General features: G+C 51.1%; 1 protein-coding gene across 1 annotated transcript; it reads left to right on the plus strand.

Moving 5' to 3' along the window:
• Window positions 1-12: 12 nt before the first annotated feature.
• On the plus strand, window positions 13-13,468 carry SERPINA12 (serpin family A member 12). Its single transcript, XM_044229987.1, has 5 exons — window positions 13-218; window positions 5,702-6,352; window positions 8,027-8,297; window positions 11,277-11,424; window positions 12,944-13,468. Exons 2-5 carry the CDS (start codon window positions 5,719-5,721, stop codon window positions 13,133-13,135), a joined length of 1,245 nt encoding a protein of 414 aa, XP_044085922.1. The 5' UTR covers window positions 13-218; window positions 5,702-5,718; the 3' UTR covers window positions 13,136-13,468.
• The last annotated feature ends 4,296 nt before the right edge of the window (window positions 13,469-17,764 follow it).

Here is a 17,764-nt window from a genome sequence, read left to right on the forward strand (position 1 = left end):
CGTGGTCTAAATATCACGGGGCTGCCTCCAGGGATGAGGAGAAGCCCCCGAGGAAGCGGTGTGGCCATTGCTCCCAGAGTCCCCATCACCTGCCCACTCAGGTCGGCTAATTTTATTGGCCTTTGGTCTACTTTACCAAGAGGCTATGGAAGTATAAATAATAAAGCAAGAAAAACAGATCCATTTGGCTGCCTCAGTGGATTTCTCCTGAATGTGCTGTGAGTATCCGGTCTTGTCGGTCGGTTGGTTGGTTTTCTTGTCTAACCCATGCCAAGCTGGGACAACAGCCTGCAGTCAGTCCCAGGGTGGGTGTCTTGCAGGAAATTCTGGAGGCTCTCCAAATCAGGAAAACCCCTCTCTTGAAGAGTGTGCTGGGCATTTTGGTGAGCCCTGATTTATTTTCACGGATATTGCCCCCCTAGTGCTTTTCTAAAGGAAAATCCTTAGTGGGAGTGGAATGGGGGTTGTCCCAGGAGAAAAAGGAGGTCCTTCCCATTCAGGTCTGCCCCTGCCTTGGGGCTCAGGATATGCTCAGCCTTGTCTATGAGCTGTTTGTTTGTCTTTATCTCTCACCAAGGACAGAAGCCATAGCTACCAACTCATGATTTGGGGGAAGAAAGGAAGGCAGAGGAGCCAGTCCCACATGCTGTTGTAGAATTGCCCTAATTGAGCTGATTTCCACTCTGATGCATCAAAATGCGCAGCGTGACCTCAGAGAGCTCCCTTGTCTGCTGGGTCTTCCTTTCCCCTTTATGGCATGAGTGGCCCCAAATTTGACAATGGCTCAGCCTTCCCAAACCATGCACTCCCTCATCCTGGAATGAGGTCACTGAAGGCAGGAGGAATGGGCCATATAAAGACGTGGAAAGTGCTCGAGGATTTGAAGTCTGTGGGTCTGGCTGGGGACACTGCCTCCCCAGATGTGGGCTCCAGGGAAGACTGTGGGCGGGCCCCTCGTGAAGGCTTCAAATATTTTTTAAAAGAATGAAGGCAGAAATCTCCAGGGCAAATGTAGGGATAAGACGTTGGACTCATGCCCCACCCTCTTAGTTTCCCAGAAAGGAGGACGAAGTCTATTGCAATCCCCATTGGGGTTTGTTCCCAGGTCTTCTCCTCTCATGTCCTGCAGGGGAGGGAGGATCTGTCTTACCACCACTTCATTCTAAACCTGTTTCCAGAAAATAATGTCTAATATATCTAGCGCGATCTCCCCTTAAAACAATATCCATCCCTTAAAATAGGAGGATCCCAGTGCGTAGCTGGGATATGTCCACAAGCCCAGGGCTTCGGTGCTGGTCTTTTGGGGGTGCCAAGGTACATCTTTAGGAAGGGACCCTCGAACCCTGCAGTCCAAGGGTGGGCACTGAGTTTATGCAAGGGCTGTGCCCTCCGTGGAGTGCTCTGGAAAGGACTGGAGAGAAACCGGGGTCTCAGAGGGCCTGGGGCTTCTCAGGGCAGGGCACCACTGTCCAGCCTGTGCAAGGAGAGACCCCTCACTGAGCGGGGGGCACTGTGCCTGGCAGTCACTCATTGGGGAACCAGCCACTAGGGAAGGGGGCTTGTCCAGGGCACCCTAAGCTTTTTAGTCTTACTGACTTGAGGGCGGACACTGCATAAGTTTTTCCCTGCCCGGCAGGAGCATGGAGCCCCAAACACCATGCACGGAGTGATTCTGATTTCTGTGTGTGCCCCATTTGCTGCTCTTGTTTCTCCAAACTACCAGGGAAAGTAAGGACGAACGGACTCCTGACATTCGTGTTGAAAGCGCTATCCTACCCCTCTCTCCCCATGCCTCAGTCTCTTTGCTCTCCCATTACAAAGCCCACTGGGACGGTGTGGGAGGCGAAAGCAGAGCTCCTTCCTGGGACCCCTCCGAGGGCAGACGCAGGGCACCTGGGCTGCTCGCTCAGAGGGCTCCTTGCCCGGCTTGGATCTGTCTTCAGGAGGACCATGCTACTTCTTATGTTTGTAAGAGGAAGGAATTGATACCCCAAATGGAAAGGGGATGTGGGAGCAGGAGAGTCAGAGAGGAGTGGCAAGGCAGGTGGTAGCTTTACGGCCCCATGTGGCCCCCCCAGGCTCAGGTTCTATCTTGCCCTTTTTCTTCCTGATTGTGTTTATTTATCTTATGAAGGTCACAACCACACACACACACACACACACACAAACCACACACACACATGTGCGTGTGCGCCCTCCAAACTAAAAACCAACAAAGAATTGCTCAACGTGGGCAGCCTATCAATTTATTGGGAAATAACCAGTTGCTCTGCTATTTTAATGAACGAAATAAAAGTTAGCCTCCTCAGGTATCTGGGGCTGGTACACATCTGACAAGTTTGAATTGAGAGTAGAGCCTGTGATGGTGGGTGGAGAGGCCCAGAAATGGGGCCAGTGTGGGCTGCTTGGGGGAAGAAAGGCTAGACCATTGGAACTCCATGGGGCAGATGAAGACCCTGAGGCTGGAAAGGCTTAATAGACTTCTTCTGGGCCACCTCACAGACACACAAGCAGGAGAGGACCAATATCCAGACTTTTAATTCCATAATCAGTGCTTGTTCCAAAAACTTGGAGAAGTGGAAAACACTTTTAGGGGCCACTGATGGGGCATCACTATAAAATGTGTGTGTGTGTGTGTGTGTGCGTGTGTGTGGGTGGGTGGGTGCATGTGTGTGTGTGTGTGTGTGCGCGTGCGTGTGTGTGGGGGGGGGTGCGCGCGCGCGCCAAAAGCTTCCAGCAGCTTCCCTCCTCTGCTCCAAGTTCTGGCCCTGTGCCAGGACCCACACACCGCTCCCAGAGGATTGTCCACAGGCTTTGCGTCTCACCTAACTGCTGGGGAACCTACTGCTGGGAATGTTCTCTGCGCTCCTCGACAGAGGTAGTTAACTTCTCCACTCCCCGGTGTTAGGAATTAGCTCCCGTGCAGGCAGCAATCTACTCTGAATACAAGAAGCTTCTACTTTTCTTTCTTTTTTTCCCAAATTTTTATTTAAAGTCTAGCTAGTTATCATAGAGCGTTGTATTGGTTTCAAGAGTAAGATTCAGTGATTCATCACTTCCGTACAACACCCAGGGCTCATCCCAACAAGTGGAGTTTCTATTTTTAAACCAGGCCGACTCTGTAAACAGTCCAGCCCAGTAACCAGTGAAAGCAAATCCTTTTCATTTTTAATTTTCTTCCTTTATCTGAAACATCCTCAGGGGCTTCACAAACCTTGTCTTCTCTAACCTACCTTCACACAGCCCCCAGAGCTCTTGTCCATCACCAGCTATAGTTTTTGCTAGAATCTATGTCATTAGCAGTGGAAGGTGCTGAGAGATCACCTGAGCTCAGAGAGGGGGTGTCCTTTTCTGGTGTCACACAGCAGAGAGGTGTGTGGGATCAGAGCCCGGAGTCCTCCCTGCCTGGAAGTCCTGAGATTTTTTTTAGATGCACGTGTATTTGTTAGGATGATTTTGGCCTCCAGTAGCTGACTGTGTGATCCACACTTGCATCGCCGGAAGTCCAGGGGCCGGGTGTGCTCTGGGTTCACCTACTCTGTGGCCCCAGATCCAGTTTCTCTGCAAAACCCTGCCTGCTTCCATACCTTTTTGCCTGGGACATCCAGAGAAAGAGAGAGGGCAGCACCCCAATAGGCCAGCAAAGAGCCCCAAAATTCATCTTCCTTGGAACACTGAAGTCATGTGCCCCTCCCTGAACCGCTCTCAGGGATGAACCTCACTATGACCTAGTAGGCCTGGGCCCAGCTCTTGGACCACCCCCTGGGAGCAGGGGCGGGGGCCCTGGCCCTGAGCCATATGGGCTCTTTGAGGAGATCGAGGCCCCTAGAGAAATAAAGTTCCATTAAGAAGATGGAAGCAACAGGTAGGATCCATGAGAATTCTCAGACCCTGGGTCAGACTCTCGGCAGACCCTGTCCGCTGTGCTGAGGGCTGTGTCCACAGGACCTGGCATAAAGGGTTTGAGGGCACAAAGAACTTGGGGATTTGGGGCAAGCCAGGCATGGGTCCCATGCCGGTATTCATTCATTCTCTCATTCAGTCAACTGGAAAGAGCCTCCTCCATGTCGGGCCCCAGGGATTTAGCTGCATGGACCCTGCTGGTGGTGGGCCCATTTCCCCCAGGCTGGCGGGGATGTGAGGGTTAATTGCTAAAAGCTCACAGCTTCCCTCCCAAATCCAGAAAATTGCCTTTGCTGGATAGGAGCTAAGGGACCCCAGAAGTTCTACCCCAGCCCTGGTCTCCTGGGCCACTGACCATAGCACCTGAGTGCTGTCCAACAGGCCTGCGCCCTCGTCTCACAGGGTCAATGCTGCTCTGTGGCTGATGCTCCAGGGCCCTCTCCTGCAGATCAGGCCAAGTCTCCATATTATGCAGAGCCACAACCTTGCTCAGTTCCTTTCCTTTCTGTTCTGCTTCCCTCACTTCCTGAGGAGCTTGTCCCATACAGGCAATGCTAGAATCCTCATTGCAAGCTCTGTTTCTCAGGACCCCAATCTGAGGCAATCACAAACAGCCTTTACTGTTGAGACTGCACCGTTTCCCATGGACTGTAGGTAAACAGAGACGTAAATTATAGGAGAATACATAAGATAGCAAAGGATCAAGCAAAGAAATCTGCTTTCATTTGACACAGAAATTGATGTAAAAATCGTTGACTGTGCCATGTCCAACTAGAGAAATGAACAGGTTGTTTAGAATATCATAATTTTGGCAGCTCTCTATACCCTTAGGGCTAGAAATGAAGGGAAAACAAAAAATGAAACTTTTGTCCCTTCCCCCACCAAAAAGCTCAGTCTTGTTGGGAGAGGCTGAGCTGAGAAGTGGCGAAAGGAGCAGCAATCCTAGAGCCAGAAGATTTGGCTTTTCCTCTACAACACTGCCTCTCTTTCTTGGAAAATGTGTAGGGAAAGAGGTTTATTAGAGACCTGGTTTCTCTCTGTACAAAGGGCTTTATTTCTACAAATTAGTCAGGATTCTTTTAGTTGTAAGGAAATAATCCAACTCAAACCAGCCAACCCCCAAAAGGCAAATGTATTGATTCTTATGACTTGGCAAAACAGAAATGTGTGATCTTCAGGTAAAGTTTGATCCAGGAATTCCAAAGATGTCACTAAGTTTGTCTCCCTGTTTCTCTTTTTCTATCTTTCTCTCTCTTCTGTCCTTCTGTATATGGGAGCCATAGCCGCATTTGGTTCTAGGACTATATCATTAAGCCATACACTCCAGAGTTAAGTGTCCTGTGCGTTCGCAGGGAAAGACTCTGATCTGATTCTGGTCATTCTCATTCCTTAACCAATCAGTGTGGCAGTGGAGGGCATATTCTGGTGGCCTAGCCCCAGTCACATGCCCATGCTATGGGGTATTCTTACTATGATCCAATGGGGTGGAGGGAGCAGTTGGTCAAAGGAATTGAGATGCTATTACCATAAGCCAGGGGAGAGGAGTACAAAATCAAGAGCTATCTTCTACACTCAGCCCTCTAGATGAAAGGGGGACACCCATTTCTAATTGCCATGGTGATTGCAAAGCATAAATGCTAAGATGGGTGCCAAAGAATCTAGAAATCGCTATGTATATCACATGCTAGTCACTGTATTACTGCCTTCATCTGGTCTTCCTTGTAGGTAATATGGGGCGCTGGGGTTGTTTTGTTCTTTTCTCTGCTAACCTGCTAACCTCAAGTCTACTACTCAACAGGACAATCTCTAAGGAAAATGAACCCCATGCTGGGCCTGGGCCTACTTTTGGCTGGCCTTCTCACTGTGGAAGGTCTTCTGAAGTCCAACTTCACTCCTAAGTATCGTGGACCTGCAAGCCAGATCCAGTCATGGAAGGGAAGGAGGGCAGCCCAGGAGCTCACAAAGCGAAACACAGACTTCAGTTGCAACCTTTATAGGAAGCTGGCCTCCAATAGCCCCAACAAGAACATCTTCTTCTCCCCCTTGAGCATCTCTGCAGCCTTCTCCATGCTGTCTTTGGGTGCCCAGGACTCCACGCTGGAAGAGATCAAGAGGGGCTTCAGTTTCAGGAATATGCCAGAGAGAGACCTTCATGAGGGCTTTCATTACCTCATCTACAGGATGAACCAGGGGAGCAAGGACCTCGAACTGGACCTTAAAAACACCTTGTTCATTGACCAGAAGCTGCAGCCACAGAAGCAGTTTTTGACAGAGGTCAAGAACCTGTACAATGCAGACACTGTCCCCACCAACTTCCAGAACTTGGGAGACACTCGGAAGCAGATCAATGATTATATCAGTCAGAAAACCCAGGGGAAAATCAATAACCTGATCAAGAATATAGCTCCTGGCACTGTGATGCTTCTTACAAATTGTATTTTCTTTCGAGGTAAGGCTTGGGGGCATATTGGTATGGAAAGGGAAGAATTTCTAGTAGACTTGGATTAAAGATCTGGTTGGCCATAGGCTGGCTCTGTGACCTTGAATTCATATGTAATTAATCTTTCAGAACCCTACCTGTCCCATGTAAAATGAGTGCCTTTATATGTAACTCATAGGATAGTTGTTGGTAATCAAAGTAAAAATGCATGAGAAATGAATTTGGGGAAGTCTCCATTATTCTTCATATGTGCATTTTCATATTACTGATTATCCTAACACAGCACTGGTTGTAGAGGTTGGAGTGACATTCTTTTCCATTTCTTAAATGAGGAAGTTGTAATGTGGAGAGACTTAGAGTAACAAAACCAGGACTAGAACTCACTTCTCTTGACCCATAGGCTGTGCACTTTATGTTACTCCAAGTAGATACCTAGGATGGTGATGGTATAGATGATGATAATGATGATGTTCACTTTGATGGATGCATTGGTCTTGTCACATTCCATAGATTCCCCAAGTCTGAGGGTGTGAGACTAAAAAAGGAAATGGAAAAATATTCCCAAATCCAAGCTTTATCCCTCCCCAACCCCCTTGCCCGACCACACATACCCACTCCCCTGCCCCATGCACACACAAAGGTTGGCCAGCATGGGTTAGAATCAGAGGCCAACAGCCCTCAGGTCAGGCAAGATCACTGCTGGGCTGTCAGGGACATGGTCCTGAATACGGAAGTCCAGTTTTCCCCAAATCCAGCGAGACTGATGACATAGAGGAAAAGAGCAGAGGGAGGAGAACCTGGAAATTTCCAAAGTCGCTGCATCACCTAGATTGTAAAAGCAATGGCAACAGTGGTGCTGTTGATGACTGGCATCCACTCAACACTCACTGTACAAGATCACTGAGCTGTGCTGCCTTTCCCACTCAGCCACAAAGCATATGAAGTACCCATCAAAATCTTCTTTCTTCAGACAGGGCACTGAAGACCATAGAGGTTAAGACACCCATCTAAAGTCATCCTTCTAGAACAGTGAAACCAGAGTTGAGTTCAGGGACTTGGCTCTCAAGTCCCCCCTACTGGGGTCTCTGAGGTTGGGAGGTGTGAAAAGACCCAGGTCATCAAAGAGTTCTCAGGGTCAATAAGACCCAATGGCATCAAAGAGTTCTCAGGGTCAAAAAGGAAGAGTCTAAACACCCAGCTTTGAGTGTTTGCTGTTCTTTAGCGGGTTCCCAAGGGCAGCCTATTCCTTTGGTTTTCTCATTCTTACACGAGAGCAGCTACTCCAGGACTAACTTTAGAATAGAGTGTTTTTCACTCACACCAGACCCAAATAACCCCCACTAAGTATTACCCAGCCCCTTCTGCTGGAACCCAGTCCACAGGCTCACTCAGCCTCAGGAGCAGCTGGGCTTCAGGCAGTCCACAGGTCCCCTCTCAGTTTAGCAATCCTGGTTGTGGGTTCTTTGGGAGCTGACAACCAAACCCATGGCCATCTTACAGGAGTTTCCAGGGCATGGCACAAAGAGCAAGGATTCCTGGAGACCTGCCCTCACTTCCCAGAGTATCCAAATGCCCTCCTTGAATCCATGTGGACAGAGACCAGTGGTTAGCTGGGCCCAGTCAGCTCTTCCTGCTCTTCCTTTTCAGGACACTTATGCCACTTTGTCCTTCTTCACTCCTAAGCCAGGTGGCAGCAGGAATTTGATCCAAAAGCAACTAAAGAGGAAGACTTCATTCTGGATGGAAATGAGCGAGTGAAAGTGCCCATGATGTTTCATGGGGGCATGTATGAGACAGGCTACGATAGACAGCTGTCCTGCACCATCCTGGAAATGCCCTACCAGGGCACCATCACTGCCACCTTTATCCTTCCTGATGAGGGCAAAATGAAGAATGTGGAGGCGGCCTTGAAGAGGGACACTCTTGACAGATGGAAGAAATTAGTCACACGGAGGTACGAGGGTGTCTGGCATAGGCAACTTCTTCCTTCTTCCTGCCTTCCCTTACACTCTTTGTTTCTTCTGGCCCAGATTTATTGAGCTCTGACCCCATCACCATGTCCTATTCTGGGCTCTGTGATGACCTTGCATTTTGGTAGGAGGTAGACCAGAAAACAAGTCACAGGCATATAGTGAAGCCCTTGCTGTTAGAGGGAGACACATGTGTCACGAAAGTGGAGTGGACAGACCAGAACCACGGCGCTTGGTGGTGGTGACAGAGGGAGCTCCAGGAGCAGGTGGCATCAGAGCTCAGTCTTCAAGGTTGAACAGTGGTGTGTGTTGATGGAAGAGGAGTGATGGAATCCCAGACAGAGAGGAACCACAAGGACAAACACGGGCTGCCAGAGGGAGTTGTTTATTGTACACGGAATCATGTTTCAACTCTAATGTCAAAACAAAACCAACAAAGCGTGTCCCAAATAAGTTATACAAATAATAGTTGAAGGACGAAAGTGAATCAATATTTTAAGTGAAACAGATTTAAGATGAGCCAACAAAGTTCTTCTCAGGCACTTGCTTACCAGTTGATTGTCTTGAGAAGGGTCAGGGCTGGGGACTTGGCAGTGTCAACTTGGATAGGAGCAGTGCTAGGGTGACCTCCTCCCTCCTCTGTACTCTCTCTCTTCCACCTCGCCCTCACCCCTGTTCTCCACCCAACAAGTCTTTACTGAGAGCCTCCACCCTGGCTGACACACTGTCGGGAGCCGGGGAAGGTCAGAGGGGAGGTAGGTGGGATGCTAGGATGGAGCTGGCTGCCATGGGTACTCTGCCGTACAAAACACACCCTCAGAGGAACAGCAGAACACATCTCGGATATCTCAACTGACCCAAAAGCTCCATAAAAGGAAATTCCATTTCTGAATGCTTCAGATAAAGTCGCTGTGCTGGGGGAATGGGAAGAAGCAGCAGGCTAAGTGGGAGGTCATCATCCCCTGATCCTCCCCGCTACAAACCCAGTCTGGCGGTAGCTCGGCCCCGAGGACTGCAGAGGGGCTTGGCACAGACAATGTGAAGCCCCACTTGCTAGTCCCAGAGCTGCACCCTATGGGAAATTGGCAAGAATAACTTGGACATGAGGATGCTGAGTCCCCCAATCCAACTGTAGGGCCTCAAGTCATCATAATTTGAATACTAAAGGAAATATGACCTTATGGAGCCCACATGACATGAAGCCAGGACTTCTGGGTAAACTGGGAGTGAAGGGCGTGGATCCCACTCTTCCTTCACCTCCCATAACCCTCATTCCCCAAGATACTTCTGTGAACTCGGAAACTGTAGGGCAAAGGCTGGAAACCGCCAGTCTCCTTGGTAGCTCGTTTCACTGAGAAGAAACGACCCAGCTTGCCTGATGCCTTTGCCTCATTCAGAGCTTATCAAATCTTCCCTGTGCTCCAGCATTGCTGATTCCTCAAAGCTGATCTGTGTTTTCCTCCACTGGCCGCACTGTCTGCTTATACACAGACGCCCAGTTTATGCACCAATGATTATGGGATGCTTTTCATCGTATGGACCTTCTTGTCTGTCTTCCCTGCTAGAGCACGCACCCAAGGGCACAGGTTTCGCCTCTTCTGTTCACACATGCATCTAAGCATCTGATTTGTACAGAGGAGGCACTTAATTTGTTGAATGAATGAATGAGTGGGAAGGTAAGTCTGGGAGTCATTGGGCCCATGGCCGGTATTTAAAGCCATGACATTGCATGAGTTTCCTCTGGTGGGAGGAAAGACAGAAGAGAAGAGGACAGAAGGATGAGGCTTGGACCATCACAGACAGTACAGGTACACAAGGAGATGGTTCTGAAAAGGGTGAGCGAAGGAGTGGCCGGTGAAGGAGGGGAAACCGGACTTGGGTTGGAATGCTTCAAGGTGGAAAAAGGGGATCCTTTCTCTGAGAGCTGTCTCTTGGGTCAAGTGAGCAGAGCTCAGCCGTGACCCTGGAAAGTGGAAGGTTGAAGGCAAAGACCCAAGTGGAGTGGCTTTGGCAGTCATGGGAGGAAGTGGAGATCGCTGGCAGAGACAACTTCTTTCTGCTATGAAAGGAAGAAGAGGAATGGGCTGGAAGCTGGAGAGTTGGCTCGGGGCCTGCGGAGATGTGTTTGCTCCTGTTTTGTTGGGCATCAGTTAACAGAGAACCTGGTCTGTCCTGAAGGTGATCAGGCAGACACCGTTTGTGATGAATGGTGCAGAACAGAAAGGAATGCAGGCAGGGGCGAGGTCCTGGGTAGGCAAGAAGAAACAGGACTCAGGGCTGGGGGACAGGAACGTAGGGCCCACAGGTATCCCAGGACTGCTGATCCCAGCCCCCAGGCAGGGAGGCCCATCGGGTCTCAACCACAGAAGATACGGAGCCACTAACTCAAGGATGGAAGGAGAAACACCTGCTGGTCAGGGACTCCTGAGTGCCCGTTTGCGTTTGCTTCACACTCTCATGGCCCCACCTTCTGGGATTAGTGCCATAATCTCCGCAAGTGGTTTGGGGAGATGAGATCTTTTGCTCCAAGTCACAGAGTTCATGAGAGTCAGAATGAATTTGAGCTCAGTTTTCTTGGCTTCAGCTCCCAGGTCCTTGGTGTCTCCAGCATCCAGCCTGCTGGGTCAGGACAGGCTCAGGGCTTGGCCAAGGCCAGGACTGTCGGGGGGATGACATCTCCATGTGTGCAGCCACAGGGGCCCCGAAACAGTGGGGACTTGAGGTGTTTCTGTGGGTGATGTCTTTGGGACGTGGATGCTAGGAAGAAAGGGACACAGTTCAGAGAGCATAGGTGTTCTCAAGCCAGAGTTCCAGGGACAAAGTCCCTCCTTGTTGTGGGGACAAAGAGAGGGTCTGAGACCTCCAGGGCTGGGAAGACCAATGTCCCATTCATCACCTCCCCTGCAGCCTGACCGGAAGACCAAGGAGACCCGGCCTCTCACCTGTCCCTCCCATTTCCCCAGGGTCGTAGACGTATCCCTGCCCAGGTTCTCCATCACGGGTAACTATGACCTGAAGAGGACGCTCTCCCACCTGGGTATCACCAAAATCTTTGAGGAGCATGGGGACCTCACCCGGATCGCCCCTCATCGGAGCCTGAAAGTGGGTGAGGTAAGCCTGCCCGGCCTGGATGCGCCCCCCCACACACACACACGGAGCCTTCGCACAAGCCTGGGCCGGAGCCACTGTCCCAGCCGCTGAACCAGCCGGGTCTCGTACTGCCGGTCAGGCCAGGCACTGATGCAGCTCGGTCCCTAACCAACCTTGTCATCCTGGGACAATCATGTTGCTTCCCCAAGCCTCATGTTTCCAGTCTTTAAAGTTGGAAATATCAAGTTCCTAGTTCTATTTTAGAGGTCAGTTCTGGGCAACAAACCAGTGATCAAGGCCTGGCACATTTATCAGGCTGAGAGCTGGTGTAGGTCTGACCCAGGACCTCCAAAAGGCCTCACGGCCTGGCTGGGAGTAAGCTGAAAACATGTGCATGGCCAAGAGACGAGCAAGCCATGGGCCCTGTGGTTCCAAGCAAGGCAGAGCACCTGCCTGCTACAGGCAGAGAGGACCATGGGGGGTAGGGTCCCCGGTCTGAGCAGATATAATACAAGACACCCCGTTAAATTCACATTTCAGGTAAGTGACCAATTTCTTTAGTCCAAAATATTGCCTAGAAGAGACTTACACTGAAGATACTCATCGTTATCTGAAACTGAAATTTAACGGTCCACCCCCATTTCATCTGGCGGCCCTACTTTTAGGTTAAAAGGGCATTGTGGGTGGGGAGATTGCAAGGAGCAGAGACAGGTGCGGGGAGTATCTTCCATCAGGGGGAGCAGCACAGCCGGAGGGAAGAGGCAAGAGGAAGAAAGACAGAATTTTCCTCCTTTTCACTTAGACCTTCCATAGATCGTAAAAGCCAACTCCCCCTTCCTGCACTTAGACCTTCCATAGATCGTCAGAGCCAACTCCCCCTTTCCTGTGGGCCTTTACTCAGCCCCATGGCTCATCTCTTTCCCGCAGTTAGGTGAGCGCATGGCTGTGATTCCGTGTGTTGACTGCGGCTGGCTGCCCACTAGTAAAATTGCTAGGATTTTGTAGAATGGAATGAAATGTGTTAGTATGAGCAGAAAAGCAGGGTGGATCTCCACGTCCCAGATGTGGGTGCCCTGGGGTGGATCTGGGGTCTCAGGCATCCCTGATGCCCACCGCCTCCCGCAAACTTGGTCCCTTCCTTATCATCCCCCAGGAAGCTAAGAGGACTGTGTGCAGGACTGGGGGCTTCCTGGTGGGGACATCACCCTGTCCCTTCCATCTAGCTAACATTCTGCAGACCCTTTCTGCCATTATACCTTTCAGCACTTCCCTGTCATTCACAGAAGGATAGCGACCCCCACTCCATCCCCCCTGCTGCAAACGATGCTCCCCCAGCCTCATGGCTCCCCTCACACTGCCTCTGCCTGTCCTACATCCTTCCGGCAATGCAGCAGAAGATTCAGGAGCCTGGGACGGCCAGCACCAGCCGGGTTACCACTCTGCTGGGCCACCCTGGCTGAGGCCTCTCCCTCTTGGGGTCTCTCACTGTGCGTGGCCCAGAGTGGCTCAGCGACCCTGACCTCGATCCTGATTTCCGCAGGCGGTGCACAAGGCGGTGCTGAAGATGGACGAGAAGGGCACAGAGGGGGCGGCCGGCTCTGGAGCCCAGACGCTGCCCATGGAGACGCCGGTCTCCGTCAAGCTGAACAGACCGTTTCTGGTGTGTATTAGGGATAGTGTCGTGTCCACCATCATCTTCTTGGGAAAGATTGTTAACCCTACTGGGCAATAAGGGGGTGTTTCAGCTCACTGCAGGCCCCAGAGGCAGCCTGGGGCTGAAAATGTTTCATCTGCCTGAAATCGGGATCCTGGGAGCTCCTAATCTCACCCCACACCTTCATGAACTCCCAAGACCACCATCTGAACAAGCCGTGCTCCTGGTTCTGGGGGTCCTGTGCACCCCAGCCCCCACCCCTGTCCTCCCTCAGCCCCCTCCCTGCCTGGTCCCGTTTCGATGGGCTTAGACGCCCCAGCCCCACCCACTTGGCTGGCTGTGATCTTCTCTCCCCGGAGAGGAGGAAAGGGGGTTTTGTGATTTAATAAACACTCCCTCAGTTCTGCTGGCTGTTGGTGGATAATTTGGAGAAGCTGTGAGACAGGGCAAGTACCTGGGCTTTAGAGTGAGAGAGACCTAGGTTCAAATCTTAGTAACAAAGTGTCTTTGGGAAAGACACGGAGCTCCTCCCAGCCTGTTTCCTGAAATGAGGGCAGGGATACTCCCCTCTGGGGCTCTGCAGAAACTAGCACTGCTAGTTCCTCTTGGTGAGCCCTTAGCCTTGGGTCTTTAGTATGTGAGCTACAAAGACATGTCCCCCACAGGGTCCCCTGGGAGTTCAGGGTTCAGGGAGGCATCCAGTTGGAGGGCAAAGCAGCGGTGGGGCTGGTCTGCCATTAGAGGGATGGAGCCTGGAGTAGCAGCAGCTAGGATTCATTTCCTGATTCCAGAGCCCCCCAGGATGAGTCTGGGGTTTGGACCTCTTAGCAAGCTCAGCTGAAGAGTGAACGGGGTCCCTGCCCCTGCCCTGGAAAGCGTGTCCCTGCAGAGTCCACCCATGACCACTAGGGGGCACCTAGATAATGACGGTGGGAGCCCTCATTTCCAGAGGTGGATTCCTTTGCTTCCCGCTGTGAATTCCTGCTGTCCGAGTGTTTGAGAGGAGGGGTCCTGACTGGCGTGGCACTACTAAGCCTGAGTCAGCACCAGCTGTCACCCTGGGTGTGCCTAGCAACTCACAGCTCACTGTGCCTTTTGTGCTCCGGTCACAGCTCCCCGGTGTGTGGCCAGAATGGACATCCATGTGACCGATCTACACGCAGGGCAATGAGGTGACTGTCCGAGGGCCTCACGGTTAGACACACGCTGCAAACACTCCTCTGCTGGGTTCAGGCAGGGAAGGTTCCACATGGACTCGAAGGCCCAGCTGGTCCTTCCTGAGCTCCCCTCCCAGAGACGAGAGGCCCCCCAGGCCCTTTTGGCATGTGTGTCTTGGGCATATGGCTGGTCCTGGAGACCCAGCCCCCCGCGGAGGCTGGCAGAGAAGGCTAGTTACAGTGCGGTAAGGACTCAGAAGGGGGAGCACAAGAGTAAGCACCCCTCTTTGAGAGGAGGGGGACAGAGAGGGTTGGGACACTGCACCAGTCTGGGGAAGCCAGGATGGGGGTGGGCAGACACCTGACACACACAGAAATGTTCAGTGGTCAGCTCAGGTGTGTAGCATTATCCATGGGTGACATGGGACAGTCCAGTCAGCCACTGAGTAGCTGGGGGACTTGGACATGTCATTCGACTCCTCTGAACCACATTTATTGAAAGGAGGTAGTCATACCTATGTCGTGGGGCTGAGGATCTCTGAGGGCTCCACGGTGTTGCATAGATGCCACACCCAGAATCTATGCACATAGCGGGTGTTCCACGGAGAGCTGCTGCTCCGGTCTTCTGCCATCCTCACTCACGTCTCGGAGACAACCAGCTCTTTTCTAAAAAACAGTGATCCAGGCACTTGCCTGTGCTGTCCGCCCGACTGGGGATGCCCTCATCCTGCCCAATGAGCTCCTGCTCATCCTTTAATGCCCCATCAACTATGACATCTTTGTGAGATCTCCCCTACCTTTCCGGCATCTTCCAAGCAGCCCTTTAATAAAGCACTCACCTCCATGGCTCCTGGGTCTGAATTTCCCTCCCACCCCCACGTTGGCTGTGATCGATTCTGCGTTAAACAATCATTTATGGGGCAGCAATCATGCACTGGTTGCTGTTTCAAACAGACCTTGCTTCTGCCTTCATGACATTAAAATCTTTAATATCTAGTGGGAGAAACAGCTGTGAGTCACGTCCGCGCTCACAGCTGTTTCTCCCACTAGATATTAAAGATTTTAATGTCTATGAAGGTAGAAGCGAGGTCTGTTTGGATCAATCTGGCATTTCTGTTCACAAGCTCCAGGGAGCATTATGAGAGATAGCCCTGGGGGCCTTTGAGGGTACGGAATGGGGGTCTGACCCATGCTGGGGGCTTCAATAAGGCTGAGAGAGCTCTGACTGCTGGGAGCTTATATGTTCTTGAACTGGCACTATGAATTAAACCTGCACGCAGGTATGTTTGTCCCAGCATATCTCACAATCTAAAAAATGCTGGCTGGTCTTTCACAAGCTCTAGTGCTTGACCGATCTTCCCTTTAACTTATTTTATTCTAAAAATGACCACTGCACAATTCTAAATATTTTGTATGTGATTTCCTACCTTTACAGCCATATATTCATTCTGCACTTCAGAAATAAATTCTATCCTGGGGGAGGAAAAAAAAACAAAAGAGGGGAAGAACTTGGAGTAGTAGCAGAGAGAGACTCCAACATGTGCAAAGGTCCTGGGGTGGGAAATTGGCAGGGATGAGAAACTAAAATGAGATCAATGTGAACAGCAGAACAAAAAAGTTCAGGAGGAGGTGGGCAGGGAGGTTGGAGAGGTGGGCTGGGGTGTCGGGGGCCACGGGGAGAGTTCTGGCCTTGAACCAAAGAACTATGGTGAGCTGCCACTGGTATTTCATTGGAGGATGACTCAGACACACTTGTGCATTGTAAGTGTCCCTCTTGCTGCTGACAGGGGGTGCCCCAGCCCCACTTCCCAGGCCGGGCCGCAGAGAGCATGCTCAGTGTGTGTTTGCTGAAAAGAAAAACTACCACAGCGGTCACTCTGGCTCCAGACATGGCCAGCCCCCTCCCGGGGTTCTGCCAAGCACAGGCTCTGCATCACCACCTTCCTGTACCTGCTCACATCACTTCCACCCTACCCTGCCCAGCTGCCTTCCCTGTTCCCCATTCTCTGCCATGCTCTTCTTTCGGAGTGGTAGTCCCGCTTCCAGAAAGATCAACTCCTACCTCTTCTAAGAAGCCTTCACAGGCCCCCTGTTGTGGACTGACTGACCTCACAAAAGAGTAAATGAGTACATGGATTTTGCCTTTGAAATAAGCAACCCTTCCTATCGACCTCCCACAGGGCTCCCAATGCATAAGTTTTCCCACCTGCCAGTTGGTGGGATCATTCCCCTCTACTGATGAGAAAACTGAGGCTCAGGAAAGACCACATAATTTGCCCAAGTTCCCACGGCTGGAGAGCCGCAGATCTGAGACTAAATGCAAGTGCCCTGAGCATTTTAGCTTTCGTTTGTCCATCCACCCATCTAGCAAATACTGGCTGAGTGTCCACTCTGGGTCACTGTGGGGTTGAAACACGTCGGCGAGTAAACCAACAAAGCTCCTTGCTCTTTGCAGAAGTTCCCAGCCAGTAGACAGAGACATCCAGTACAGCACAGGGTTAACAAATGCAAAAGGACATTAAGCAATGCAGGTAAGGGTGGCTGGAGGTGTTGGTGGCAGTCAGATCGGCCTCGCTGAGAAGGTGACACTCACTGCTGAGACAGTAGATTTTGTGATTCTGCTCTCCACCGCCTCTGTTGTGTGATCAGCTTCTGGAGCCTTCTGGCCCAGGAGATGCCCACCACGAGTGCACTTAATGATAGGAGGATTAGCCACAGCCAACGTCAGAACCCCAGGGCAGAACCCCGTGGATATGATCCAGCTTGACCTTCCACATAATGCAGGAAGCCTTGGTGCAGCTCCCAAGCAGGAGCTTTCCAAATGCGTGCGGGATGTCAGGAAGCTGGTTTCCCATTGGCCCAGACTAAAGTCATTCATGTGAGCACACTCTGGAGGCGACAAGCTGGTGCGCTGATGTGGATAATGACAGGAAGTTCTAGTTCCTGACCCTGCTTTGCCCAGATGCTGACTATGTGATTTGGGCCAACACCTTCTTCCAGGGCCTTCGCTGCCCACCTGTGCGGTGATGGGATTGCCCTGGTTGATCTCCAAAAGCCCTTGATCTTAGACCACACTTTGATGTTTGTCTTGAAAATGATAGTATCAGCTGCAAAGTTTCATCTACCTGTTCCTTTTCCATGCCTTCATTTGTCCAACAAAGACTTATGAAGCATCTCCTGTGCGCCCGGCAGGGGGCCAGGTGAGAGTTTAGGGACCCATGGCCGGCTTCCTCCCGTTCAGGCCCACGTGGGTCAGGGCAGAGTTCAGGCATGACAGTAGGAGTGTGAGGCCAGGGCTCCCTTCTCGGTGGGAAACACGCTCTCTATGTCTGCAATTCCCCAAATTTCTTTCATTCCCAAACCACTGTTGATATTGTGGCTTTTGTGCCCTTAGGCACTCAAGAGGGATCTTTAAATCAATTTATGTTGAAAAAAATTTGTTCAAACAGAAAAGTTAATATCACAACCATCAATAGAAAACCAGAAAACAGGCCACGGGTAGGAAATAACTAAAAATACACACAACTCAAACAACCTGGTGATTCAGCTC

The sequence above is a fragment of the Neovison vison genome, chromosome 13, assembly GCF_020171115.1.
Source record: "Neovison vison isolate M4711 chromosome 13, ASM_NN_V1, whole genome shotgun sequence".
NCBI lineage: Eukaryota > Metazoa > Chordata > Mammalia > Carnivora > Mustelidae > Neogale > Neogale vison.